The following is a 25071-nucleotide window of genomic DNA, read 5'->3' on the forward strand; positions in this document are numbered from 1 at the left end:
TTTGACAATAAATTTCATTTGTCATGGTAAATCAGATTTTTTATTTATTAAATAAATTGTAATGAAAAATTTACAACATCTTGCAATTCATTAAATGTGAAGCTTCCAATTTCGAGCTTTCGTACAAAAATATCAAAGTTGATACTACATGTATATCCATGGACCCTACCAAGGTCCATGCTTTATCTCATCTAGCATAGATAAAACGCTGCCCTAATTACTTCTGCGCAAGTAGCTGATTCGAATGCCATTCTTTCGGTTGTAAAGCAAGCTTTCTTAACCCGATGACCTCAAGTATTTAGCATTGTTATACCAGCGAGGATATATCTCATATCATCTCTAACTTGCCATAAAATCATTTTCAAGAATTTACATTTCCCTGCAAATAATTACATTCGACCATTGAAATATTTGTCCTTGGTAACCGTTTCCATGGTAACTAGGCTTTTATCGGTTCTGTTGAGCCTTTCATTCTCTTCTTAGTCACATGCGTTCATAATACTATTCATGAAGAAGAAATCGTTGAAAAAAAAAACTCGTTCACTACAATATAAAATATAGTTAGTATAGTAAAGGATCAATGGGATAAATACTAGTCAATATTCGAATGTTTGGATGACTCACTGTCCTTTTTTCAGATGAAATTTAGTCTTTGGATGAACTGAATGAAACTAAACAATATTCATTTAATTTTAAGTGGTCCATGAAAGGTAAGTTAAAACATGGATACGCCTTCAGCATATAATAAATCGAATTATTGACTATCGTTTTTGCATTCCTATTTCAAAGAAAGTCTAATAGCTAAAGATACACCACAATAACAATTCATGAATTTATTCTTTGTGAAAATCTAAATTTTTCATAAAAGTCTATAAAACAACGTAGCCTATTCAATATCCCTCTTATACGAAGAATGCATCCTGAATTTTCTATCCCATCTCAGGTTCAAGAGTTGGTTTTACACCCCTCCCCAATATAAACAAAATAAATGAGCAAAAGAGATTAGGATCGACTTTATAAAAATATTCATCTTGGCAGTTCGATTTTAATTTTTTTTAAACTTTGATTTAGGTCATATTTGAAAAATAAGAATTAAAAACAAAATCGGTGTATGGAGTTTTGCTAAATTTATTTAGAAAACCCTCACTGTATAACTCGCTACAAAAAGGAAAAATGTTTCAATCTCATTAAGAAGTGTTCCAAACTTTGTTCAGATGAAATGCAAAACAGATCATTTTTGAAAAAAGAGCAATACCATATTTCATTGATTACTAAATTCTGAATAAGTTTTTATTATCATAGCCTTGAAATCAACTCAAATTTTGCCATTGTTTTAGTCTCCATTTCAATCCAATTAATATTTGATTTTTTAATTGTCTATTATTCATTACTTTCTTTTTGTATTTACATTTTTTTTCTATTCTATTTTATTATATTTGTTAAATTTTTATGCTCACTTGCTCTTTGAAAATTATTTATTATCTATGTACATCACAATCCTTACATGTACCTGTTTAAATTGCAATTGTTGCTTTTACCCACTTGTCAATATTTTATTGTAAACGTGCTAATTTCAGCCTTTTGGCTGTGTAGCATATATCGTTTTTAAACGAAATAAACCATGATTGAATTGAATTTGAATTTGAAAACAGGTTTTATAAATAGGAAACCTATAAAATAAGAAATAAACTATATAGTATTTTTATTAGATTAATTGTATTACACAACAATGTGATTACTTGTATGTGTATATCAGTGATGAAAATTTTGAAATTAAATGGAAAAAAAAGTTATCCAAAACACCGCGAGCAATACCACGCAAATGTCATGGGGGATCAAATAAAGGGATTTTCCGGGGTTCTTTCGGCGTCGGCTGCATACAGTGTGCCGCTGCTGATGATGTTTGATTTAATTAAAGTCTTTTCCTGCCCTTTCGTGATATTGACGACGGATGTTTCACCCAAATATCATCATTGAACTCTGTTGATGAAAATAACACTTGGGAGTTAAGGTAACCAAGGGCAACGTGGCCCGTGAAAACACTCCGAAATGAGGGGATGTGTGGCCTTCGGGATACGAATGATATCTGATTTAGTTTTCTAGACTCCTCAACTCCCCCTCTCTCCAGTCTCTTCTCCCATTTCCCCTCTCATCCACTCTTTATTCAGTCTCTTACATTCCATCTGTGATAATAACTTCCAACGCGCTTCTGTCACCCTATTATTTTCGTCTCCATTAATGTTCCTGCGAATAATAACCATAAAATGGCAACACCTGAACATTTCATTTGCAACCATTTTCACTTTAACACGATGTCTTACTACTGTCTAAAAATCAAATATAAAAGAATGCAGAACAGAAAGTGCATAGTGAACAGATATAATTTTGTTTCTGTTTATGGTAACTCCTGTAAGAACTCGGCAGGACAGCGTTTTGCTGGTAAACGCCAAGCTGGTATATAACCAATTACCTATAGGAATCATTTTACGTCTACGTTTATCAGCCATCGTGGCTGACCTTATAGACGACAGATAGTACTCTCGGACCTCTTAATCAAAGTGGAGACAATGGCAGAGTAGGGATTCGAACCTTGCGATTATGACTCCAATGCTCTAACCAGTAGACCACGCGACCCGTAACCACTAGACCACATGACCCGTATATAGTAACGAGGTCCCGAACGAGGTGATCATAACAATGGTGCCAGTTAGATACCAGAACGTACATTTTTGCAAATATTCTCTCAACAGTCTCCTTATTTCGGCACATATCCGTATACCAAAACATTGTTAGTACCACCCCACCTCCGGGAGAAAGCTCTAACAGGTTTGTTAGACAAGCTGGATGCCAAGCCTGAAATGGGACCGCGCACAGGAACGATTTGCGAAAGCTAAAAAAAAAGAATAAAATAATAAAGGCTCCCAAGAGGCAAAATACAACTATAAAGTTTTCTGAATGTGGGTGTACGGGAAGGAACCATATGTGGTAAACTTTTTGTGCGGTATGTGACAAACGGCTCGTACAAACCCTTTTTTTAATTCCGTCGAACCAAAGAAAAATGAAGAACAAGATTCTTGATATTTATCGTTCAAAATACAACAAAATAGAAATTAAATGAAATGCTTCAATCAGTCAATACTAGGTGCACAAGATTAAAGTTTTCTTTTAAAGGGCCTACACTGTAGTTGTTTAACAGAAGTTTATAAGTATAAAAATTGTCAAGCAACTGGCACTTTCAATACAGTTCGAGCAGATAGTGAGATTTGGCCCTTGCGCCACTTCAAGCATGTCATACTACTTTCCTGTCGTGGCCGCACCAAAGAAACCATCAATATCGACCAAACTAATACCATTATTACCAATGATACATCATCAATCAGATTGGAATACATTCTTGCGGTGTGACTGGACTATGGAGACTAATCACGACGCTCTCATAGATATAAAACTGGCAAACAGATACAATATTGATGAATAGAGTACTTCGTAAATTAGGTTCTCTGCATAAAAGAGCTCTTGTTGAATACCAGGAGTGCTTCTGGATGCTTGTCACTGATTAATAACCAGGTATATGTGTGATGAAATTTATAAATGGGATAACGTCACGATTAAGTGTAGTTTTATCATGCTCTGGCGTAATTTTCTGCTTCAATGCGAAGTAGTCCCAATTGGATGTGTACAGAGGCTTGGCTTAATCACACCAAAAAGTGCAATGACCGAGTTCCGCAGTAATTTGAGCGGGAACAAAATTACATCATAATCATAATTCCGTTTGAGATAATTTGACATTACTCTCGCTTGAGCGGGGCAATTATTCGGATTGGATCGGCGTGTAAGTTGTCAATTAGTCGAAGCGCAAAGCGCCATGAAAGGACAAATATCATAGAAATCACACCAAACTACATGTGAATAAATTGAAAAAAAAATGAATAAAGGGAGGCACTATCACTGATATAATATTTTCTATAATTACTAAAAGTAAAAAGCTGACGATCATCAGAGATATGCCGGATTCATCAATGGTTTATGAATCAAAAAATAGTAATGTGAAAAGTTTGACAGCAAAAGATTATGCTAGTACAGAAGAGGGTTATCGAGTGCGAGCGGTGAAGAATCGAATTACATGTACTTTTTTGCGGGCTTTTTTTGTAAAGAAAAAAAAACGTTTTCATTCATTTTTCACAAAAAAATTATCTCAAATATTTGATACTTAAATACCGTACGATAATGCAACTAGGAACGTTCACATGTATCTGTTTAGATATTATGTTGACACCATTTCAAAATCACAAAACTAGCTCTTTAAGGAAAATGAAAATGACATTTTGTCATTTTTATTTCCGAAGTTATGACAGATCATCGTTTCCAAATATTGGCATAAAATTTCACAATTTATAAACATGATACTTCCATAATGCTATTTACAGACCTGAGCCAACACGCATCAATGTGGCATGGTTCAGTCTGAGAAAATGATCTTCATAATGTTCGGTCTTATATTGCTCTCTTGTATTCGATTCCAGGCGCTGTTTTGTGTGATTGGGCACGGAGCCAGTTTCAAGCTTTCCAATGTTTTATCCCTAATAGCCATTGATTGGTTTCTGCCATAGATTAAAGGGGAGTATCTTGTTCTGATTTTTTATCGTGTGTACATCTAGGTCACAGGGAGTCTGTATCAACAGAATTGGTATAAATCACAACTGCTAATACAATAACCTCCACACTTCTTTGAAACAAAACTGGTGCAATTCAATGGGCGCGGTGCGACCAGCGATATTGGGGTTAATTGCTTCTAAACATCCTGCTCTCTCAAACCAATAAGGATTTTCAATGCAAAACCTCAGTGCTAATCGAGCCGCCTGGTATGTGACCGCAGAGAAGTGTTTAAGTAATAGAGATTTGTGCTCAGTAACACCAAAAGGTGTTTAGGCAACACTGGTCGGTGTTAAAAGAACATCAGTTTGAGTCTTAACTGGTTTCGTTATAGGGAGTTTTCACTTCTCCGACACAAGAAGTCTTGTCGAAAATTGATAAATCAAAACAGAAGTTTCGTCCTGAAATCTGGGCAAACAACACATTTCCACTTTTTCGTCAGCTCCGAAAATTAGGACGAAACTTCTTTTCCTGTTTTACAAATTTTCGACAAAGTCCTCCAAGTTTTTTTTGTCATATGACTTGGTGGACATTTTCAATCTATTTACTGTGTTCTTGACTCCGTCTCTGTTGAAATTGCGAAAACTCATTAATGTTGAATTGACAGTGGAGCTTCTGCAGTGTAATGCCTGAAAGAAATTCCTTGTTTCAAGGAAATGATTAATCATGTTTCTCGATTATTCTTTTTTGGATTCGTATGATATTGATAAAATATAAAATGATCATACATTAGCACTAATCTTTAAGTAAATTTGCAGAATCTATTTAAAGTTACCATAATAATAAAAAAAAACCTATCAAAGATCATCAAGTGGAGAGATGCCCTAGGCCCATGCATATTGACTGGATATTATAATTGCACATAAAAACAAACACTCTTTATTATTAAGTTCTCTGTTTTAATAAGTAATGCATCTAAACATATATATTGCCATTTTATACCGATTTTATTTTTGTGTATTTTTATATCCAGACTAGCGAGGAGAGCTTCATAACAGAAACTAGTTTTTCTTTCAGTCATCCTCAGGCACTAGTCGGTGGTAATTGATTCCTCTTGTACATATTCTCGTCTTTTGCATGGAAATATATTAAATAAATAAATAAATAAATATAAACATGATGACACGGATTATACTGATCTCATTCTATAGATGTGGTTGCCACTGGGTAATTCATCTAGGCCACATCAATGTTAAGTACCTATCCTCTATACAACCATATTTCCATTTGTGATATTCCGGTGCCCATTAATCTGGCGGGGTGTTGATTTCAAACCTCAAACGTATAGACTGCATGAGAGTAAACTTCATAAACCACTACACCCATCAAAACAAATATTTCTGATAGATGGCTTGTGACATATCATTACAAACCATCATATTTGAATGATGTTATGAATCTCAAGTAACTTCGAACAAGTAACCCATATTTTAAGGTGATCTCTATAGATTGTAGGTTTCATAGTCCTTAATGATACTTATGCTATTTGCATTGATATGTAAGTGGTTAAATCTGCACACCATGTCACGTCATACATGCTTAAGTGCGGTATCTTAGATTAGCTATAACATTTGACGGCAGCTAAAATCAGGCTCGCATTGTCTCATTCACATTCGTTGTATTTTACAGTATGTATAAAGATGAATTACATGCAAATGGGGCAAAGTGTCCAAATGTGTTATTGTCGAAGCGAAATAAGGCCATGAGCTACAGTTATAAGCCCTAATGTACGGTGAAAGTGTGACATTATTACGGTTAAAAGACTTGCCGGTAGAGTTTTGTTTGTCGGCAAATTCGCATCATTTTTCATTGAGTAAATGGACGTGATGGGTGAAGTGAATTGAAGGCAAAAGAAATCAGTCAATATATTCTTATTCTTTAATTGAGAAGATGACAAAATGGGATGCGTAATAAATCCGATAACTTGGACTTTGGCTACGGACGGTTTTCTGAATGCGGTAAAGTTTGAAAATTCAGCCATTTCCACTTTTGTCACGAGATCACAAAATTAATCCGAATGTAACACAAGCTATTCTGCAAAGTTCTACAGATATATTTTATGACTTGACTTTTTAAATCTAAATTGTGATGTTTCCAATCCGTATATATCATTAGAGATTCTGGATTTTCTAGGCTAATAGACCAATGAATTCATGATCCACTTTTAAAATCTCATCCGGCACATTCATGGTTTGCCTGTGGCATTATAGGATCCCCAGTAGGCAACTCAAGCTACATAAGCTAGAAATTAAATGAGACAACCGGGCTATGACTTGACATGTTGAATTCTTAATCATAATTATGGATATTTAATAATGCATGAGGGATTTACGGCCTGTTTCGTATGGTAGATGAAGACAAACTTGTCATTGAAGGTAAGATTTGCAAGACTATCCGACCTACTATGAGATCAATATCTTTTCAAAGTGTAACTCGGTCTCTTTTTTTTCAGCCAACACCATTATGTAGTCCTGAAAGGACTGTTTGTTATTCTTTCTTGATTGTATGTTAGCTCTGAAAAGAACTGTCAACGACGTTCAACCAGTGTGTTCTGGTCGTCATCATGAATGATGATCCACTTGAAAGTTCGGATATGGTCAAAACGTCGTTAATAGTTCTTTTCAGAGCTAACATACAATCAAGAAAGAATAACAAACAGTCCTTTTCAGGACTACATACATGGCATTTACTGTAAGAACTTCCATTATTCTCTCCACCATGGAAACCTACAAAGATCATCCTAAGTAACGATGATGCTGTTCAATTCGACTGAATGGTTATCAGCCACCTCCCACCAATTCGACATTGACGATCGTGCACAACTTATTTCATATAATCCTGTAGATTCCCGTTCATTTTCTTGTTTAATCTTTGCTAGTGAAAGTTTAACTTGGGCTACCTATTTATCTCTGGGAAAATAAATGTTACTTATTAAGCCTCCTACTTCAAGAATGTCTGGATGGAAATAAAAAATATTTACATCTAATATAATAAGGGAGATCATGTATTAGTCACATAAAAAAATCCCTAAGCACCCACCTTATCAAATGATCCGGACGATTCGAATTTCGATAGCCTGTCATCATCAACTTTGGTCGCTGATACTTCGCTACCCGATCTCTTGCCGAAGAAAAATCCATTCCGTTTGCCAAAGAAAAATCCGTTTCTCTTGTCCTCATCGATGGGTGTTTCCGCCTCGTAGTTTCCTAGAGGTGAGTTTGGTGAAGCGCCCTCTAATATGAAAAGTTGATCAGCCGAGACGTCCGCAGGAAGCTGCGGCAATGGTTCTTGGAGGCCGTAAGCGGTGATGTCTGTCCTGTCTCTGCTTCGTGATGATGGGTTGTGTTTTCTAAGCACGTTTCTAAGATTACTAAGAAGCTCGTCTTTCCACTCTTCGTTGCTGATCTTCTCCTCTGACGGCCCCATCTGATTCTCCCGCCATTTTTGGATAAGCGGTGATGGTACTATATTCCTGAATTGCTGATGAGAGAATATAGGAAGAACCGGTTCACCATCTTTCAACCCATTTTTAACACTTCAGAAGTACATCAACGAAAAGGATGGCAAAACAAGAATGAGCAAAATAGTTTATCTTTTGGTCATTAGGTTTATTCATAATTCTTACGGATTCCTCGACACTGATGTTTAGTCGTCGTAGTCATATATTGTAAATCAAATTAATGTGTGTAAATTAAAGTATCCCTAATTAGCACGGAAAATTGCATATAATGGGAAGATACGATCATGCATCATAATTAACTATTAGTCTCTAAACTATCTTGTGAAAGTATAAATTTTACAAAAAGTGTCATTCATGTTACCTTTTGTTGCATAAAGTTGTTATCCCTTTCTCCATAGACTGTGACGAATGATGCTAAAACTATAGAAATTGACAATAAAGTCCTCAGTATTCGTCTTTCGTAACCCATCTTACGGTTCGGTACCTTCTCCTCACGAATCGACCCGCGATCTGAGGACAAATAGGAAATGAGAATGCTGCTAAGTTATAATGAAAACTGAGCAGAACTACGAAACAGCAATCTATGTTTGGTAATGAATGAAAGCAAGATTGGTAAAAGAAATTAATGTTAATTTTTTTGAAATATATATATATACGCTACACTATTCTCGATATAGCGTTGGCCATGTTCATAGTTGTAAGAATACTGTTTTGAATTCATCTTTTTCGTCCAAAAGTGAAAATATAACTGGACAATTGCGTTGAAAACATGAATATTTGTCTTAAGGAAAAGCCACAATTGTAAAATTAAATTGGCATTTTGATAACAGATGCTGAACATGACTTTGTTCAACTGCTCTTTCTATCCCTAGCCATGTCCCTATAGCATACTTAAAGGGGAAGTTCACCCTGACAAAAAGTTTATTGTAAAAATAGCAGAAAAAATAATAAAAAATATTGCCGAAGGTTTGAGAAAAATTCATCAAATAATTAAAAAGTTATTAGAATTTCAATTATTTGATTTGTGACGTCATATGCGAGCAGCATTCCTACATAGCGAATGGTAAAAAAATCAATGAAATGTCATTTTCTCAGAAAATTGAAAATGGTTTTCACTGTAACTTTTGTATATCAATAGACAAATCATTTCACACCCGATCATGAAAAGAAAACAAAATTAAGTCATCAGGAACCATACCAAATTTGAAATTCATACATTTTATACTATATAACACATGGGGCAGCTGCTTGTTTATGACGTCACAAATCCAAAATTTTGAACTCTAATAACTTTCTTACTCTTTAACGGATTTTCCTCAAACCTTCACCAATATTTTTACTATTTTTTTGCTATTTTTACAACAAAGTTTTCTTCAGGGTGAACTTCCCCTTTAATCGTACATTCTGATTTTTGCGTAGGCGCGCGTATTTGTGTTTTACTCTTTATATCATTTTTCTAGTTTATAGACATGTATAAGTGTAAGTTGTAAAGAATTTAGCAAAAATATGGCTTCTCATCCTTTCGTTTCTCATTTCACTTTTTCACATCCAAGGGTGGAACCAGGACATTTATATAGGAGGGGGGGGGGCAAGACAACCTAAAGAAGACGAAACTATTTCCTCACATTTATAGAACAGTATACTATGGCGTTAGATAAATAAAACATCTTATGCTCTCCCTTCTTTCCTCTTTCCCCTTTTCTTTTTATTTTGCCTCCCCGTCTTGTATTTTCTTTCACTCATTGACAAATCATAAAGGAACATCCCCAGGGTGTCGCCCTTGTACACCAACGTCTGAATTTCCTTGGCTTAGCCAACTGTTCATTATCCTCTTTATACATACAAAAAAGAAACAAGGATAGCCATTTCTTTATAAAAAAAAATACGTTCACGTGCAGGAGAATGTGCCTTAATTTCTGCTGGCTTTTACTTTGAAGCATTCAAGGGTCTTTCCTCTCGACGAATTGATAGCTATAAAAATGACGAATGTTCTATACACATTAAAAACACCATTCAGTTTACGTTGTATAACATTGAGAATATTTGAAATGTCGACATAAATCTAACAATAAATTCAAGCAGATCATATTCATAATTCTTTTAAATATGCATATTCATAATTCTTTTAAATATGCAGGACCTAGAATTTATAACAATTTAAATTCAGTAATTCGTTCCTGTTGAACTGCCTCTTCATTTAAAATTTTACTTAAAGGACAATTAATTATTGGTTATTTATCTTGATTCTTTTTCCCTTGTCTAAACATACTCTCCTCTCCCCCTCTCTCTTTCTACTCTCTCTCTCTCTCTTTTGTTTGAGTGCAGTGGGTCATGGATGTGTGTTGAATGTGGGTGATTCTGTGTTTGATGTGTGAATGTATTTTGATTACGTTATGATTATTAGTGATTAGTAGAGTACTTTTAAAGGGGCAACTGCCTACAAGATTTTAATCTTTTTGGTTGCCTCTTACCATATGTTGATTTTTCCTTTACTTGAATGTATAAATTGTATTTATTTGTTGTATGCGTTGTTATATTTATGCATTTATATATTATGTTATTTTACATTGTATTTTTTACACTGTATTTTACATTGTATTTAAATATTTTTATATGGTGAATAAATGAATTGAATTGAATTGAATTCATGCACGATCACAACACTTCAGCTATTCATATTTAAGGAATAACTTTATACCCGGAATGACTTGAGTCTTCATGTGACGTCAGCCACTCCCACGCGGCAACTAGAACAAATGATTTCTTTATACCTACTTCCCCCGGTCACGAATTGCGACGCGATTCAAACGACGTATTTGATCGTGTACTAATCGTAGTGATCTTATCGGATCATATCAGCTCACTCGTGGTAATCGTGTACATCGTAGAAAGGTTTTGAATGACTCAACGACTTTGGCCATCAATTACGAAAGGCCAATCGTGGGGGTCGTAAAGGGTGAAGGATCGCACGACAGTGTGGGGAACGAGGTAATAGCGTTTAGTGTTAAGCCCCTTTCACAATAATGTGGTGCGACTACTTACAACCGTTGCGATTCTGTGCAGCATATATTGTGACCAAATGACCGCAAACAATCGCACGAACAATAATTGTGAAAGCCCCCGTAAAGTCACTTTCACAATGGTGGTGCGACTGCTTACAGCAGTTGCGATTCTGTGCAACATATGTTTTTACCAAATGATCGCAAACCATCGCACGAGCTATTGTGAAAGCCCCTTTACGATGCCATGCAGTGGCGTAGCTACGGGGGGCCTGGGGGGCACGCGCCCCCGATCTTTGGTGTGCCCCCCAGGTCTACATATCAGCATTTTTAGCTCACGCTGCATGGTCACATTGCTTGATTTGCCAAATTCATATTGTCTACGTGTATTCCATAATGTTCCATTAAACAAATGTATTCAGAATGCCCAGATTTTAGGTTTAAATATAAAACATGTGCTATAGCCTGCATGATCTTTATTTAAAATGTACTTAAATTATCCAGTTTCACATCAGAAAATCAATAATTGTCTGCTCACGCTTCACGATTGCACTATTAATGATACCCAATTGACTATATCCTATTTATGACTTACAAAATATGAATAGAGTGTCCCGCTTTTAGGTCTAAAATCTCAATTTTCTTCCTCTCGCGCCCGCGTTATTGAAATATATACCGTCTTCGTGGGTAACTGTAAGCAGTCCTTAACAGGTCCTTTTTCGATAATGCTAGAACAGTTGATAAAAATTTCTGTTCGCGCTTGGGGGTACATACGAATCTTGTTAAGGATTATACATAACATTGCCCAGAAAATTAAATTTTCAGGAAAAAATACATTAAAGTAAAAAAAAAAAAAAATCGCTCACGCTTCGCGCTCGCACATTTTTATAAGGCTTATGAGATTATTTTATGTTTGTTGTTTTATAAGAATAAAACTAAGAAGTGACTGATATAGGTGAAGATAATTTCGGGCCCCGTCCCCTATCGTAAGTAAAATAGTAAAATTGGAATTACCGCTTCGTACTCACCGTTTTCCCCTGCTTTGCACTGAGATCGAGATTGAGATTAAGATTTATTGTGACGTCGCAACAATCGTACTATTGCGTGCGACTCGTAGCCGATAACAGGTGTGAAGGACAAGCCTCACCTAAATTTCAAGTGTATTCATATCATTGTTAAAATAAGGAAATTTGATTTGCCAAAATAGTTCATCTCGTTAGCAAAATCGGTTCGCAACGAATTACAATGAACGTTTAATGATATCCAAAGACTTAAGGATTCGATGACCGTGCATTTGTTACAGTGATACGGTGAATTAAAGCAAGTGGAGCACACGAGAACCAGACGTTGCTCTGTTCACGAACAGATTGAAGTGAAATGAAAAAGAAGGACAAAGACAGAAGATAACAACCCTACGTCAAGAACTTTTTCTTAGATCATGAAGGCCCTTCACAAGCTCAACAGAACATTCTTAATGAAATGTTATAACCGGATATCCTGGGCGAAGTGTGGGAATTCGTTGGTTTAAAATGACAGCCTTCTATCTCGTCACTGAAGACGTTGTGAAAGGTGTGTATAGAGGAAATCAATGTAATGCAATTAGAGACTCACATAACAGTACTGAATGTTCGTAAACATCAAACATGTAAGATGATTTCATTTCAAGAATACAAGGCAACACTTACACCAAAAGATGGGACGAAATATTATTGTATTCATCAAACATCAATCATCACCATGCACATACCTGCTAGTTATGATTTTGTTAAACACATTTCATATACCAATTGGTAGTCATTTCGTGATTTTTTCTTGTGGGGGGGGGGCGAGACGACCCTCTCTAATCAGCTCCTGTAAAAAACAAGAATCCAGAAATCGAGGGGGAACACGCCCTACCCGGATAATCTTATACCAATTCTACTAAAGATGAATAAAACTTCTAGACCTCATCTGCTACATTAAAATTAACATTTCTCGATCATTGTATTTGTCATGTTAACAAAAGATAGATATAAAATTGATATTGTCCGAGAGACCGCGACTACACCGTGGTCACAACATGGACGTCGCAGAACCACCTTCGACGAGTACTCGCAGCAAAGAACAACGAATATCATCGGCTCATGACGACCAAAATTGATGTTCCTATAAAAGAATGAAGCAGTCATCAGTCATCACGTCATTATAATGATATTTTTCTGTTCTTCTTTAGCTTGAAATAAAAGAGAAGAAACCTACACGATCCCAGCCTGCGAACTCGGCTATCTGTATTCAAAGGTAAAGAAACAGACTTTTTAATACCAAGTTCCATAAACTGTCAATATACTCCTTTGGCAGGGTAAATCTTCAAATCATTGGAGAATGAAATGCACTCGAAGTAAGACTTACACAACATATTACCCATCTCACTGGAGCGTCAAGATCACTGCTTCTCCTTCACGGGTAACATGACTATTGAGAGCAAACATCTCGCTGTAGAGGCATGCTTTTAACTCAACTATTGACGTATTGACATGTACATGGAAGGACTAGCATACTACAAAACCACTTCAGAAATAGAAAAACGGGGGAAGGAGCGTAGGAAGGAAAATGATGAAAAAATGATCTAAAAAGAAAAACTTTTGTACTACGATCTAATTATAAAGTATTGTAAAATATAATACCAATACTCCTCACTGCTTGTGTTGAGCAAGAGTAATGGCTAAACAATAATACCTGACTGCTTATCAGAAAACGGGTGGGCGAATAAAAGGGACTGAAGAAATACCTAATGACGTCTTTGACATCATTCACACGTTTCAATAAAATATTGGTCTTAAATTGTAACATTACGTACGGAATGATGAACCTAAAGAAAAGGTCGTTTGACATATTATTGATATTCAACTGATATATCAGAAGTAATAAATTCGGAAGTCGGGAGCGTAAATATTGACAAGACCAGGCGCCATACAACCCATACTATGTCATTTCATTTTAATCCTCATTTATGGTTAAGATAACAAAAAGGAGTATAGGATATTTCAGTTTATCCATTCATGACCTTACATTAATGGTTTCGACTTCTTTTTGCTTCATGTATTAAAAATCATCATGAATTTCCGAACTCCCCCAGTGATGCCCTTCTGAAACCTTTCGTGGTATCCTACTATCTCATCAATCTAATCTGCTCCGGGTTAAGAGGCAAATACTGTTGTTTATTATTTGTTACATTGGTGGAGCATCATTATCCGCTTGAGTCTTCTTGTCAACTTGTTTTACCATCAATTAGGCTCCCTCAGAGATCATTGATTGGGGGACCCTAGTCGCTTGATTACCCGTTTTATGGTTCGCCTCGCACCGATGACTACTCGGTTCGTCCGACGCAGAATTGGCGATAGATCGACAAAATGAATTGAACAAAATACATGCGACGAGCATTGTGTCATCGTATTATCCCTCATTTTTACTTGGGCTATGTTTGGAGAAGGGTTTCGCTAGATGAAGAAAGAGGCGCCATGAATGTTTTTAACAGGTACGACTTTTCTGAAAATGTTGAATAAAGAAACAAATATGGAGAAATATTAGTCGACATGGCAGAGCTGATGTTAACACAATGTCTCTTTTGCATGCTTTATACATTAATTAGAATCTCTCGTAAATTTATGCTAACCTTACGACCCGTTTTTGTGAAACCCCTTCTCCTAGGGGTCAAGAGATACTGTAGCACATCTCAAGGGCAGTGCCAATTAATGTTAAGATCACGATTGGTAGAATGATTTCATGGTCAGTGCCTTGATTTGTCACGGTAGTAGTCTTTGGTCATCCAATTGAATACAAGTATCACGGTAGAATGAAAATTTTAACATTTATAATAGAAGAAGCTGCGATTCATTATCATTGCATGGGGAAGTTCTTATAACGTAATATTTATATTCGCAAAGATATACCAGATGAATCCAATGAATATTCACACTTTTGATAATAAGTATTCTGACCATTATTCATATAACAGATATATAACAGATAATTTCAAATTACTTGAAATTTCGCGTCGAATGAAGGGACAAAAATAATTCAGTCATGCCCTCAAAATTATCGTCTCAAATGGTTATATGACAGGAAAGGAAAAACGAATGTTCGATATATAAGAAAGTAATCAGTACATAAATACCTCATCAGTATAATTTATCAAATTTAAAGGGCGTACAAAGTTAGTAAAGGCATCACTGGAACATTAAGATATATTGTTGAATTCAAGTACAATCAAGTCGGTTCTGAAAGTTTCATCGAGAGCGATGGGGCAATGTAAAAAAGGAATTCAGCAAATTACGTGACACGCATGTTAACTGAGTTGAAAGTAAAATGAAAACACGCAATGAAAGGCATAATGATGATAATATCACTTCCCAGGAGTAGAATTGAAAGCATTGAATAGAAGAAGAATGATACCAATAACATGTTTAGAAAAGTGTGATCGTGTGAGATGCTGAATGTTCTCATAGTCTCATTCGTGCGATACGTGTCTTCAAAGCTAATGAATCACTTCCTTTTCCTTGAACATGTTGAACGTGACGTAACAATGCAGAAGGTGGAAGTAAGGGGGGGGGGGGGCAAGTAGACTGTGAATAAAAGAGCACTTCAAAGAAAATCAAAAGCGCCAAATAATTTTCTTCTCAAAGAGAGCAAACAAAGCTTATCATAATATTTTGAGGCAGACCGGTAAACAAGCATTGATAACCATTCTATATTACGCGGCAACGTGAGGATAGTAAGACCGAAGATGATTTGGAACGAAGGTCATAAATATTATCAACCTCCCACCCGGGAATTTGAAAACTTTTCTTAGCCAACAAAGAATCCCCGGAGACGAGGTAGGACAGGTACTAATGGGCACGCGTCTTTTTGTTGATTGTGTGTTTTCGTGACTGTAATTCCAGAAGACTTCCAGGTGATTCTCACAGGGATAGCAACCAATAAGTTATGGCCAATCCCGAGAAAGTCTACCCAGATTGCAGAGGCGTGTATAGACGGGTAGAAATAAAGAGACGAGAATAAGACTGAATCGGCAAGGATTCCCGCATACTCTTTTTCGGGCATGTAAGATGTGCCCCATCGTTTAAATTCAAATCCACCATGAAATACATACCCATTTTCGTGGAAAACGTACACTTAAAAAAAACCCTGATATTACAGAAAAAAGATTTTGCAGAAATCAATAATAGAATCATTCTGTAAATTCATAGAACAGGAATTTTTCTGCAATTTAACAGAACAGGTCTGTTTAAAAAGGGAAAAATGGTGTATTCTTCAAGGAAATTTGTAAGGTTCCATACACCAAATACCAATTTCCTGTAAGATTACGCAACCTTGTAAGATACAGGTGTTCTCGAGACTCTGCTGCAGGAACTTCTTTTATTCTAAGGATACATTTTCTAACAGTGTAGCTTATCAATAATTTAGTAAGTTTGAAGTAAATGAGAGGAAATGATTGTTTTGGTGATTATAAAAGGAAACAAACGAAAGTGCTTGTTTATATAAAAGGAGAGTTAACACACTAGATGGTATACCGATATCCCTCTGAAAGCCTCCCCCCAAGGCTAGGTCTTTATTTTCGTGGAAAACGTAGCTTATCAATAATTTAGTAAGCTTGAGGTAAAAGAGATGGAATGATATATTTACGCTGGATCGTATCATCTCGCGGTAATCGTTAAAGCTTGAGTATATTGTAATCTAAGATCTTCCCCCAAAACATCTTATTTCTAATAATTACCTCATAAACGTGTGATAGAGGTGCAATCTTATATTACGGAAGATGTCATTTTGGAGTTATGTACTTCATGAAAATAGAGGTTTAAAAAATATCATGCGACAGTAAATGCAATGATTTTTTTTGTCATCAAAACTCGAAAATTCAAAATCAATCAATTTTCATTTTCCTTTCATTTTTCAGAAAATAATGTATGGATAGAAATGAGAAAAAACAATCATACTGATGGTAATACACTTTGTTTTATAATGAGCATTGGGGAATGGCGCCAATGTCATTGCTGAGCAGTGCCTTCAAGGCCTTGCGGATGTTGCCTTGAAGTATCCTCCTTTCATGAATACTGAAATACCAAGTACAAAATTAAATCGCAACAAAGAAACGGATGTTTTTTGTTTTCCTATTAAGAGAGCAAGAGCATCGGCATACACGAGACAGTCTGTAATCATTTAATGGGAGATCATTTGAATTAAAGTTCCCCCGAACAAAGGAAAATGTAATTGATTACATGTTAGTGAATGAATGTTAGGCAATGGATGTTCAAAGTGAAAGTATAGAAGATCAAAAGGCTTTATGGTGTATATGGCTGACTGTAATTAATAGGATATCTGGAAACAATGGGAAATCAGTGGCAAGGCTGATGAAAGATTCTCTGCTCAATGACCTTGGCCATCAATACTGCAGATTGGGTACACGAACTTATCATCTACATGTACTGGGGTTCTACTTTATCAAACAAATAGTCATTTTCACTGACTTTTTGATAAGCCAACGCAAATCCTTGTATTTGATTGGTTCAGAGCAGATTTGTCAATGAATAATAACGGACAAGATGTCCATGAAACGCTCCCCTGATCTGAAACTTTACCGCTATACCATCTCGTAGTTCAATAAAACCGATAAAACAAATTAATCAATACTGCTGGAAAGAAGACAGTGACTTACAGTATGGTCACAGAGTTTTCCCATAGTCGTCTATGAGAACATTTTTTAGGCACTATCAAAATACCCAAAGTCATCATTGTGAAGATATTTTCACACTGTGGACACCTCGACAGTGTGACTGTTAACAGCGTGTTCACACGGTCAACTGTATATGGGAATATGTGATTCACACTGGTGAAATGCTCAAGTTAACAGTGTTAAGGTGTTTTCACACTGTGTTTCACACTGTGGCACACTCTCTGGGACACTGTGTTCTTTCCAGTAAGGAATCAATCCATCATTCAATATTAATCTATCAATCAATCAATCAATCACTCCATCGTCACTGTTTGAATCTTGTCCTACAATATATTATCGACCGTAGAATGTTGCTATCTCAGGCATGAACATGTATATGTTATATTTACTATCTATATACGTGCACGCCTTGATGTCGAGGTACAGCAAATTTGCCAGCCCGCACCGGCACAATGACAAACCCTTTAAAGTTAGAGTAGTAGATGATCAATCTAAACCGACATTGTTTGTTTCTTTCAAAGTACACACTCGAAGGTTTGGTGTTGGTGCTAGGTTGAAGAATCGTCTGATCATTTTGAAAAATGAGCCATCCCCTTCCGCCCAAATGACATCTCACCCGGCTTTTTACTTGCCACGTGCCAAGTCGAACTAAACCATTTATCTTCACCAGAATCCTCGCAGCCGTTTACCCCATCAGCAACTGCCTCATCAGCCACGCCAAGAATGCTCCACCGACCTATACCTCTTCCCCTGGATCATCCAATCAAACATATCCTGGTATACATTCAACTGCGATAGGAGAAAAGTAACCCCCTGCAAGCTCTTTTTTTTCAGAGTAAATACTCCAACTTCCTTTGGCCCATATAGAGATCATCAGCCCCGATTTGAGCCGGTTGGGCAACAATTAACCTTTTCAGCAATAGTTGCTAAATCACACGACGTGACACTTGCATGATTCACCAAAAGGGGAAAGGAAGGGTGAGGGACATCGACCCTCACACTACACAAAGGTTCTAATAACTTGTGCAGGAAAGAGCAGTGAGGACCTTTGGGCGGTAGCGGTCAATCGTTATGTTGCGATACCCACAATGACTAATTGGATAGCAATTATGTGGAGTTATTGATTAGCATAAACCATCAATGTGACGTGACTTAAGGTCATACTTTAAGCATTAAATCAACCGTGTGATTAGAATGACTTGAAAATTACTAGATGTGTTTGATGTAGGAAGTTGTCACCAAAAACAACAAACGGTGAATTTTGCTACTGTAGAAGCAGTACAGTCACCGGCCACATACCGGCCATAGTAGTATACCGACCACAATGTTTGGATATGAAGACTTTGTTTCATTTTGTTTGGTTTGAATGTTAATTGATGTTAGTTGATTGATTTTTTTTCTACTAAATTCGGGCTTATAAACAGCTTAATGCATGTCATGTGTCTGCACAAATTAATATCTGTTTAAGTAAATGTTAGGATTAGGGTAAGGCTTTGGATTAAGATTTGGGTCAGATAAGTATTCAATCGTAAGTAAAATTCATTTCCCCAAAAGGCGAAAAGCGGAGATTCCGTAAGAGATAATACCATTGCCTGAAGCATTAATGATGAATACTTCCACTTACGTCATTAACCACAATGATTCATTGATACTTCCGAAAGCCAATCCATACATAAAATCTTCGTCATCGCAACAAGGAATTGTATTCCTTAAATGATTGTACTGAAAATTTATATGTAGATAAAGTTAGATTGGAAATCATATCGACAAGATAAGATGTGCGTATCACTCGCTTAATGACAATCGATAACAACTTCCTGACTTGAAATGAAAGAAATATCTGAAAGAAGAAATGTATCAAAGTTCTGTTTAGTGAAGTAGATATTCCTCTCAAATGAAGATTTCTATATACATGTAACGTGATATATGGTTTGTTTGATGTCATTCCTTCATTTTGAGTATATGAAAACATCTTCTGTGATCTATTAATACCATTTGAACGATATGATAATTTCTACGGAGGAAATAATCGTCTTAGGGTTTGCATAGGCAATGACCTCAAACGAGCCAACTGGAAATAATGTGGAAATGAATACAAATATTATACAGTAATGACAAAAAGCTACTAGGGGAGGGGCGAGAGATAGTGAGATAAGGAGAAAAAGGAAGAGAAACAGATAAAGATAGAGAGAGAAAGAGAGAGGAAGGGGGAGATAAAGAGAAAGAGAGGGGGAGAGGGAAGTATGGGTGTATGTACATGTATGGCTGTTGGGGTGTGTATGTGTGAGAGTGGCCGAAAGAAAGAAGTGGATGGAAGTGGAAAATACTTAGGGATGAGTGTGGAGTAGGAAAAAGAAAAAAAAAACACGAGTAGAAATATACGTTACCAGTGATACGTGGTAAAACGGAAGAGTGGGGGAGAGATGGTAAAATAGGAAGAACGAGAGAGGGGAGGTAGAGAGATTATGGAGGAAGAGAGATCGAGAGATACATGTAGGGGAGGGAGAGTTTAACACCCTCTATTGATCAGCCTCTTTTTTCCCATATTTCCTATTGTGATTTTACTGCAAGGCCTTCGAGTATCTCTATTAATTAATCAACTTGGAAAGAAAAAAACCGGTTCTGACGGTTGAGCAACAGCATGATACAACGGGAATAAGCTATGATTATGTTTTTTCAAAAAGAGTATGTATCGTAATCTCTAAATGACATTGACATTATTACCACATAAAGTAGAAACACAATGTCACGAAACAAGTCTTATTTTGAACATTTCTGCTGAGATATACGGAGTGATACGACAACTCACTCTTTTATGTACCAGAAAAGAAAGAAAAGAAAGGCCTCTTAGAGATGCTAAATTGCTCGCTCTTAATTTAGAAGCATTGTATTTAGAGAGTTTAATCACTGTCTCATGAGCTGTATAATGACGAGTTATTTTTCCTAAAGCAGTACAAGATATTTTGTTCAAGCACCTTGGCAGAAAGAAATAATTCATTGCCACATGGTCTATGTTCACTTCGTCTACTTTGGTCTCATCCCACATGGCCTAATCCTATAGTGAGTCTCCTACCAGTTTGTCTGCTAACCTTTGGTCTAATTGTCATATGGTTCAATTGCCATTTAGTCTAATTTCAATTTAGGCTATACCCATTTCGTCTAATATCCATTTGCTCTAACACCACTACATCTGTTTACCAACACATTTTCCATCTGAAAAGAGCACAACGAATAATAGAGGGAGTAAAAATGAGACAACCAAGACATTATACAAAGTGATATTTTGACAAAGTGAGTATTTGGCTTAGTGACGTTTGACCTAAATAATAATTAGACTTAAATGAGGGGAGTGGAGTGAGCCATGATAGTGTTCCATTGTCTGAGGATTAGACCGTCTCCATATCAAACAAGAGAATACAAATCGGAAATGGACAAAGATTTGATCATGAATCGGGAAAATAAATTCAGATGTGATATCAGTGGTAGATATGAACCTATTGCAAATGAGATAAAGATGGACCAACCGACCTATTGAGGATGATAATGCTATTCCGGGTCGTCAAAAGAGAAACATGAATCAATTCAAGGCTGGTTTAGTTTAGACACACACATTCACTCATACGCACATGTGGAGCGTTGTGGCCCAGTGGATTAGTCTTCGGACTTTGAAACAGAGGGTCGTGGGTTCGAATCCCAGCCATGGCGTAATTTCCTTCAGCAAGAAATTCGTCCACGTTGTGCTGCACTCGACCCAGGTGAGGTAAGTGGGTACCTGGCAGGAATTTATTCTTTGAAATGCCACCGCGCTGTAAAAGGCTGCGGGGCTAAAGCCAGGGTAATAATATCCAATGGAGCGCATAGGGACGCATTTAGCAGTGATATGCGCTATATAAGCATGTTGGTATTATTATTACGCACACGCACGCGACGCAAACACACAAGCGCACCCAATAGCACAAAACGCACAGAAAAGGGACAGAAGTTGTAAGGGAGTATTTGATCAATATATTATTAAGGATTGTTTTGTTTGTCAGACGTACCATGCTTTTATCGTAGCTCAGTCCTATGCGAGCGTCCATGGACTTAAAATTGACCAATAATTAAATCTCCCACTCTCGCTTTAAGCATTGTCATTATTCCATTTCCAGGGAAGGGTTTGGGCAAAGTAATCCTTCATGGCTGCAGCTAATTGAACGCATAGATAATGCTTATACTACGCTCAATCATAGGAATGCGGAAGCTTATTTTACTGTCAATTTTCGAAGATGACCTTGTATTTCGAAATGGAAATTACTGCAATAGTAACCTTGATACGCTGCCTGTAACTGAATGAAATATGACCCACAAGGAAGGGCTTATAGCCATTCATCCACCATTGATTACAGATCAATGTTAATTAAATCCCCTTAGGAACCATGCATGCGACATAATGTAGGCTGACAGAGTGTTCCTACTTAAATCAATGTATGCCGATGACGATTAGCCTCTTTAATCAATATCGAGATGCAGATAATTGAACTGATTAATAGTAATACTGGTAGAAGTTTTATATAGTAGTAGTAGTACAAGAAGTAGAAGTAGAAGTAATAGTAGAAGTAGTAATAGTAGTAGTAGTAGTAGTAGTAGTAGTAGTATAGTAGTAGTAGTAGTAGTAGAAGTGCAGCAGCAGCAGTAGTAATAGTAATAGTAGTAGTATATTTGTAGTAATAGTAGAGAAAAACATACCGCTTTACTTCTTTTAGGCCTATTAATAGACAAAGAAAAAAAAGATGATCGTCCAACACTTCATAATAAGTATTGAATGAGATGTTTTGATTCACGTTTATGTACAGGCCATGTTTTGACTGAAACAATGCCATTATTCTGTTTATTACATTTGTTAATATCATATCGATTGATAAAGTTGTTGTTTATGTTTTATATCTTGAATCAAAATATCATTTCCATTTGAAATCGTAATCTCGAAACTAAATAAACCACCACTGATATCGAAAGATATGATCTAAACGACGGTATGTTTGAACCATGGTTTTGCAGAGAATCATTTGTATATTGCTCACACAAAATTAGAAACGACGAGGAAAAAGTGAGTGGGGTGTGTGTGTGTGGGTATGTGAGCGAATGTTGATGATTTTGTACTAATTATTTTCACGCCCTCCTTCTCTTGTGTCAATCTGATTTGCAGATTTCTTTTGGTACCTATGTAAAAATTAAGTCCCCATGAACAAGTGTGTGTGTGTGTGCGGGTTATGTGTGGGTGTATATGACAAAGTACATTTTTTATTGTATGTAGAAGCTTGATGTAAAAAATTACTAGGGGTGCAATATGATGTTTTTTATTTTTGCAAATCATTCAATATTAGGTTACATAGATATACACATATTTATTTAAATGTATTTCATTCTATCATTATTTGCTTCAGTTCTTTTTTTTTGTAAATATAATTGCATTTCGCTATTGATATGAAATGAAGACTTTTAAATTTTCTTTGTATTTATCTTGAGTGTATTTGAATGAAATTCTTCATAAAAAACATGTTGAATAAAAAATATATGAGGGGGGGGGTGGGTGATATTGTCAATGGAGGGAAAGAGGGAGAAAGGCAGAGAGAAACCTGAAAAGGTAGATGGAGAGATATGAAGAGAGAAATATGCGTGTGGGTGTGTAGACGATGTGTATTTGCATATATACATTAGGTATATGATAGAGAGAGGAAAGGCAGCAGAGGGAGGACAGAGTGTGTGAAAAAGAGCGAGAGATAAAGAGAATATCAGGAGAAGATTATGGATGTGGGAGGACAAAAGGTAAAACAACATTAACGGGAAATTGGAAAGAATAAAGAACAATAAAATAAGAAAAATATTGGGGAAGAGATCTATAGAAAGAGTCAATTGCGAGAATCAATAAGTCGAATTTAAAGTGTTATGCAGATTTCAATCTTTGTATTTCATTCGGATGAGGAAATACCTTTCGACACCCCCTTTTTGACAATTGTAGCAATCTCACCAAAGTGAATTTCGAATGATCTAAAGACATGTAGGGTAGTGAACCTACAAAAGCGGGAGAAGAAGGACTATGAGTGTGCAAGTGTTTCAAGTGCATATATACTTTATTAATGTAAAAACAATGATAATTCATTAATTTATCCGCCAAGCTTTGAATATGAAGTAATTGAACAATCATCAATGTAAAAAAGAAGTAAATTATGAATCTTAGTGATGCTCATTCTTTTATAACTTGGGGGAGGAGTACAATAAAAAAAAAAAACTGTATGCGAACATTCCCAGTACTGTTTTCATATTAAAATCGAATGGATGAGATTACGTTGGAAAAGAAAGCCAATCCATGTCAAGATTGTAAATGATGATATGCCAGAGGAGAGAGAGAGAGGGGAAAGTCTCGATTTTCTGTCATTTCAATCAGAAAGTTTCACTTCGTCTACTCTGATATTATGGTCCTGTGTTATGTATCATCTTATTGCCCACAGTAACACTTAAAAGAAAATAATTTTCAAACTTGAATTCCAGTTTTATTTTCTCATTTTTTTTCATCGCGTATTCCTAATGCATGCGTTGCAAAATAATAAATTCATCAAAATATTGTAGCACTCAAACAGTGTGATGGGAATTCAGAAGGTCTAAAATGTCTGAACATTAATATTTTCGAAGAGTCAATCTTTTACATATCATGATTACTCAATTGAATTACTCACTTATGCAAAGTATAAACCATGTGATTCATTTCTATACCGCCCTTATTTAATGAAAATTCAGCACATTCATGTAATTGAATCGAAAATGTAAAGAAAAAAAAGGATTTTACCGCTTTGTCCGAGTCACAGTTGTACAATCTCCCACCCTTGACTTCGTGTGTAGTTTCTGTCTATGAAGCGCAATTTTAATTAATAGGGTGGATCTGTTAGGAATATGAGAGTCATGAATTGACGAAAAATAAAGGCCAATATAACCATAAATGCACCGTGCTTTTGACGAGCCTGAGCATCAAGGTGTAAGCAAATTCAATTGATTTTTAGCGTGGGAGTAAACGATCAAATTAGTGAGTGTCGAGGGCGGTATGATTACGACTAGATTTGCTTAACCATCATCTCTTATCTGATAATCTATTTATGAATTAGGTGCTGGCGGTGCTGTAAAATTATACATTCGTTTCATCAATGGATGTTCCCTGAATAAGATTGAACATTAATTTAGAGGAGGAAAAAGACCAGATGAATCAATTCATGATATGA

At 36.1% G+C, this 25071-nt stretch overlaps 1 protein-coding gene across 2 annotated transcripts in view; it reads right to left on the reverse strand.

Moving 5' to 3' along the window:
* Nucleotides 1–18561, reverse strand: part of LOC121425404 — a 30556-nt gene extending 11995 nt beyond the window's left edge. Inside the window, exons 1-3 of one of the 2 annotated variants that reach the window (XM_041621449.1) lie at nucleotides 18283–18549; nucleotides 8475–8623; nucleotides 7693–8133 (exon numbers count right to left, since the gene is read on the reverse strand). In XM_041621449.1, coding sequence (XP_041477383.1) covers nucleotides 7693–8133; nucleotides 8475–8582 — 549 coding nt within the window. In that variant the 5' untranslated portion in view covers nucleotides 8583–8623; nucleotides 18283–18549. Of the gene's footprint in view, nucleotides 1–7692; nucleotides 8134–8474; nucleotides 8624–18282 lie in introns of both variants that reach the window. The other variant, XM_041621450.1, reaches the window with a different exon arrangement.
* Nucleotides 18562–25071: the final 6510 nt, after the last annotated feature.

Source organism: Lytechinus variegatus, chromosome 12 (assembly GCF_018143015.1).
Source record: "Lytechinus variegatus isolate NC3 chromosome 12, Lvar_3.0, whole genome shotgun sequence".
Lineage (NCBI taxonomy): Eukaryota > Metazoa > Echinodermata > Echinoidea > Temnopleuroida > Toxopneustidae > Lytechinus > Lytechinus variegatus.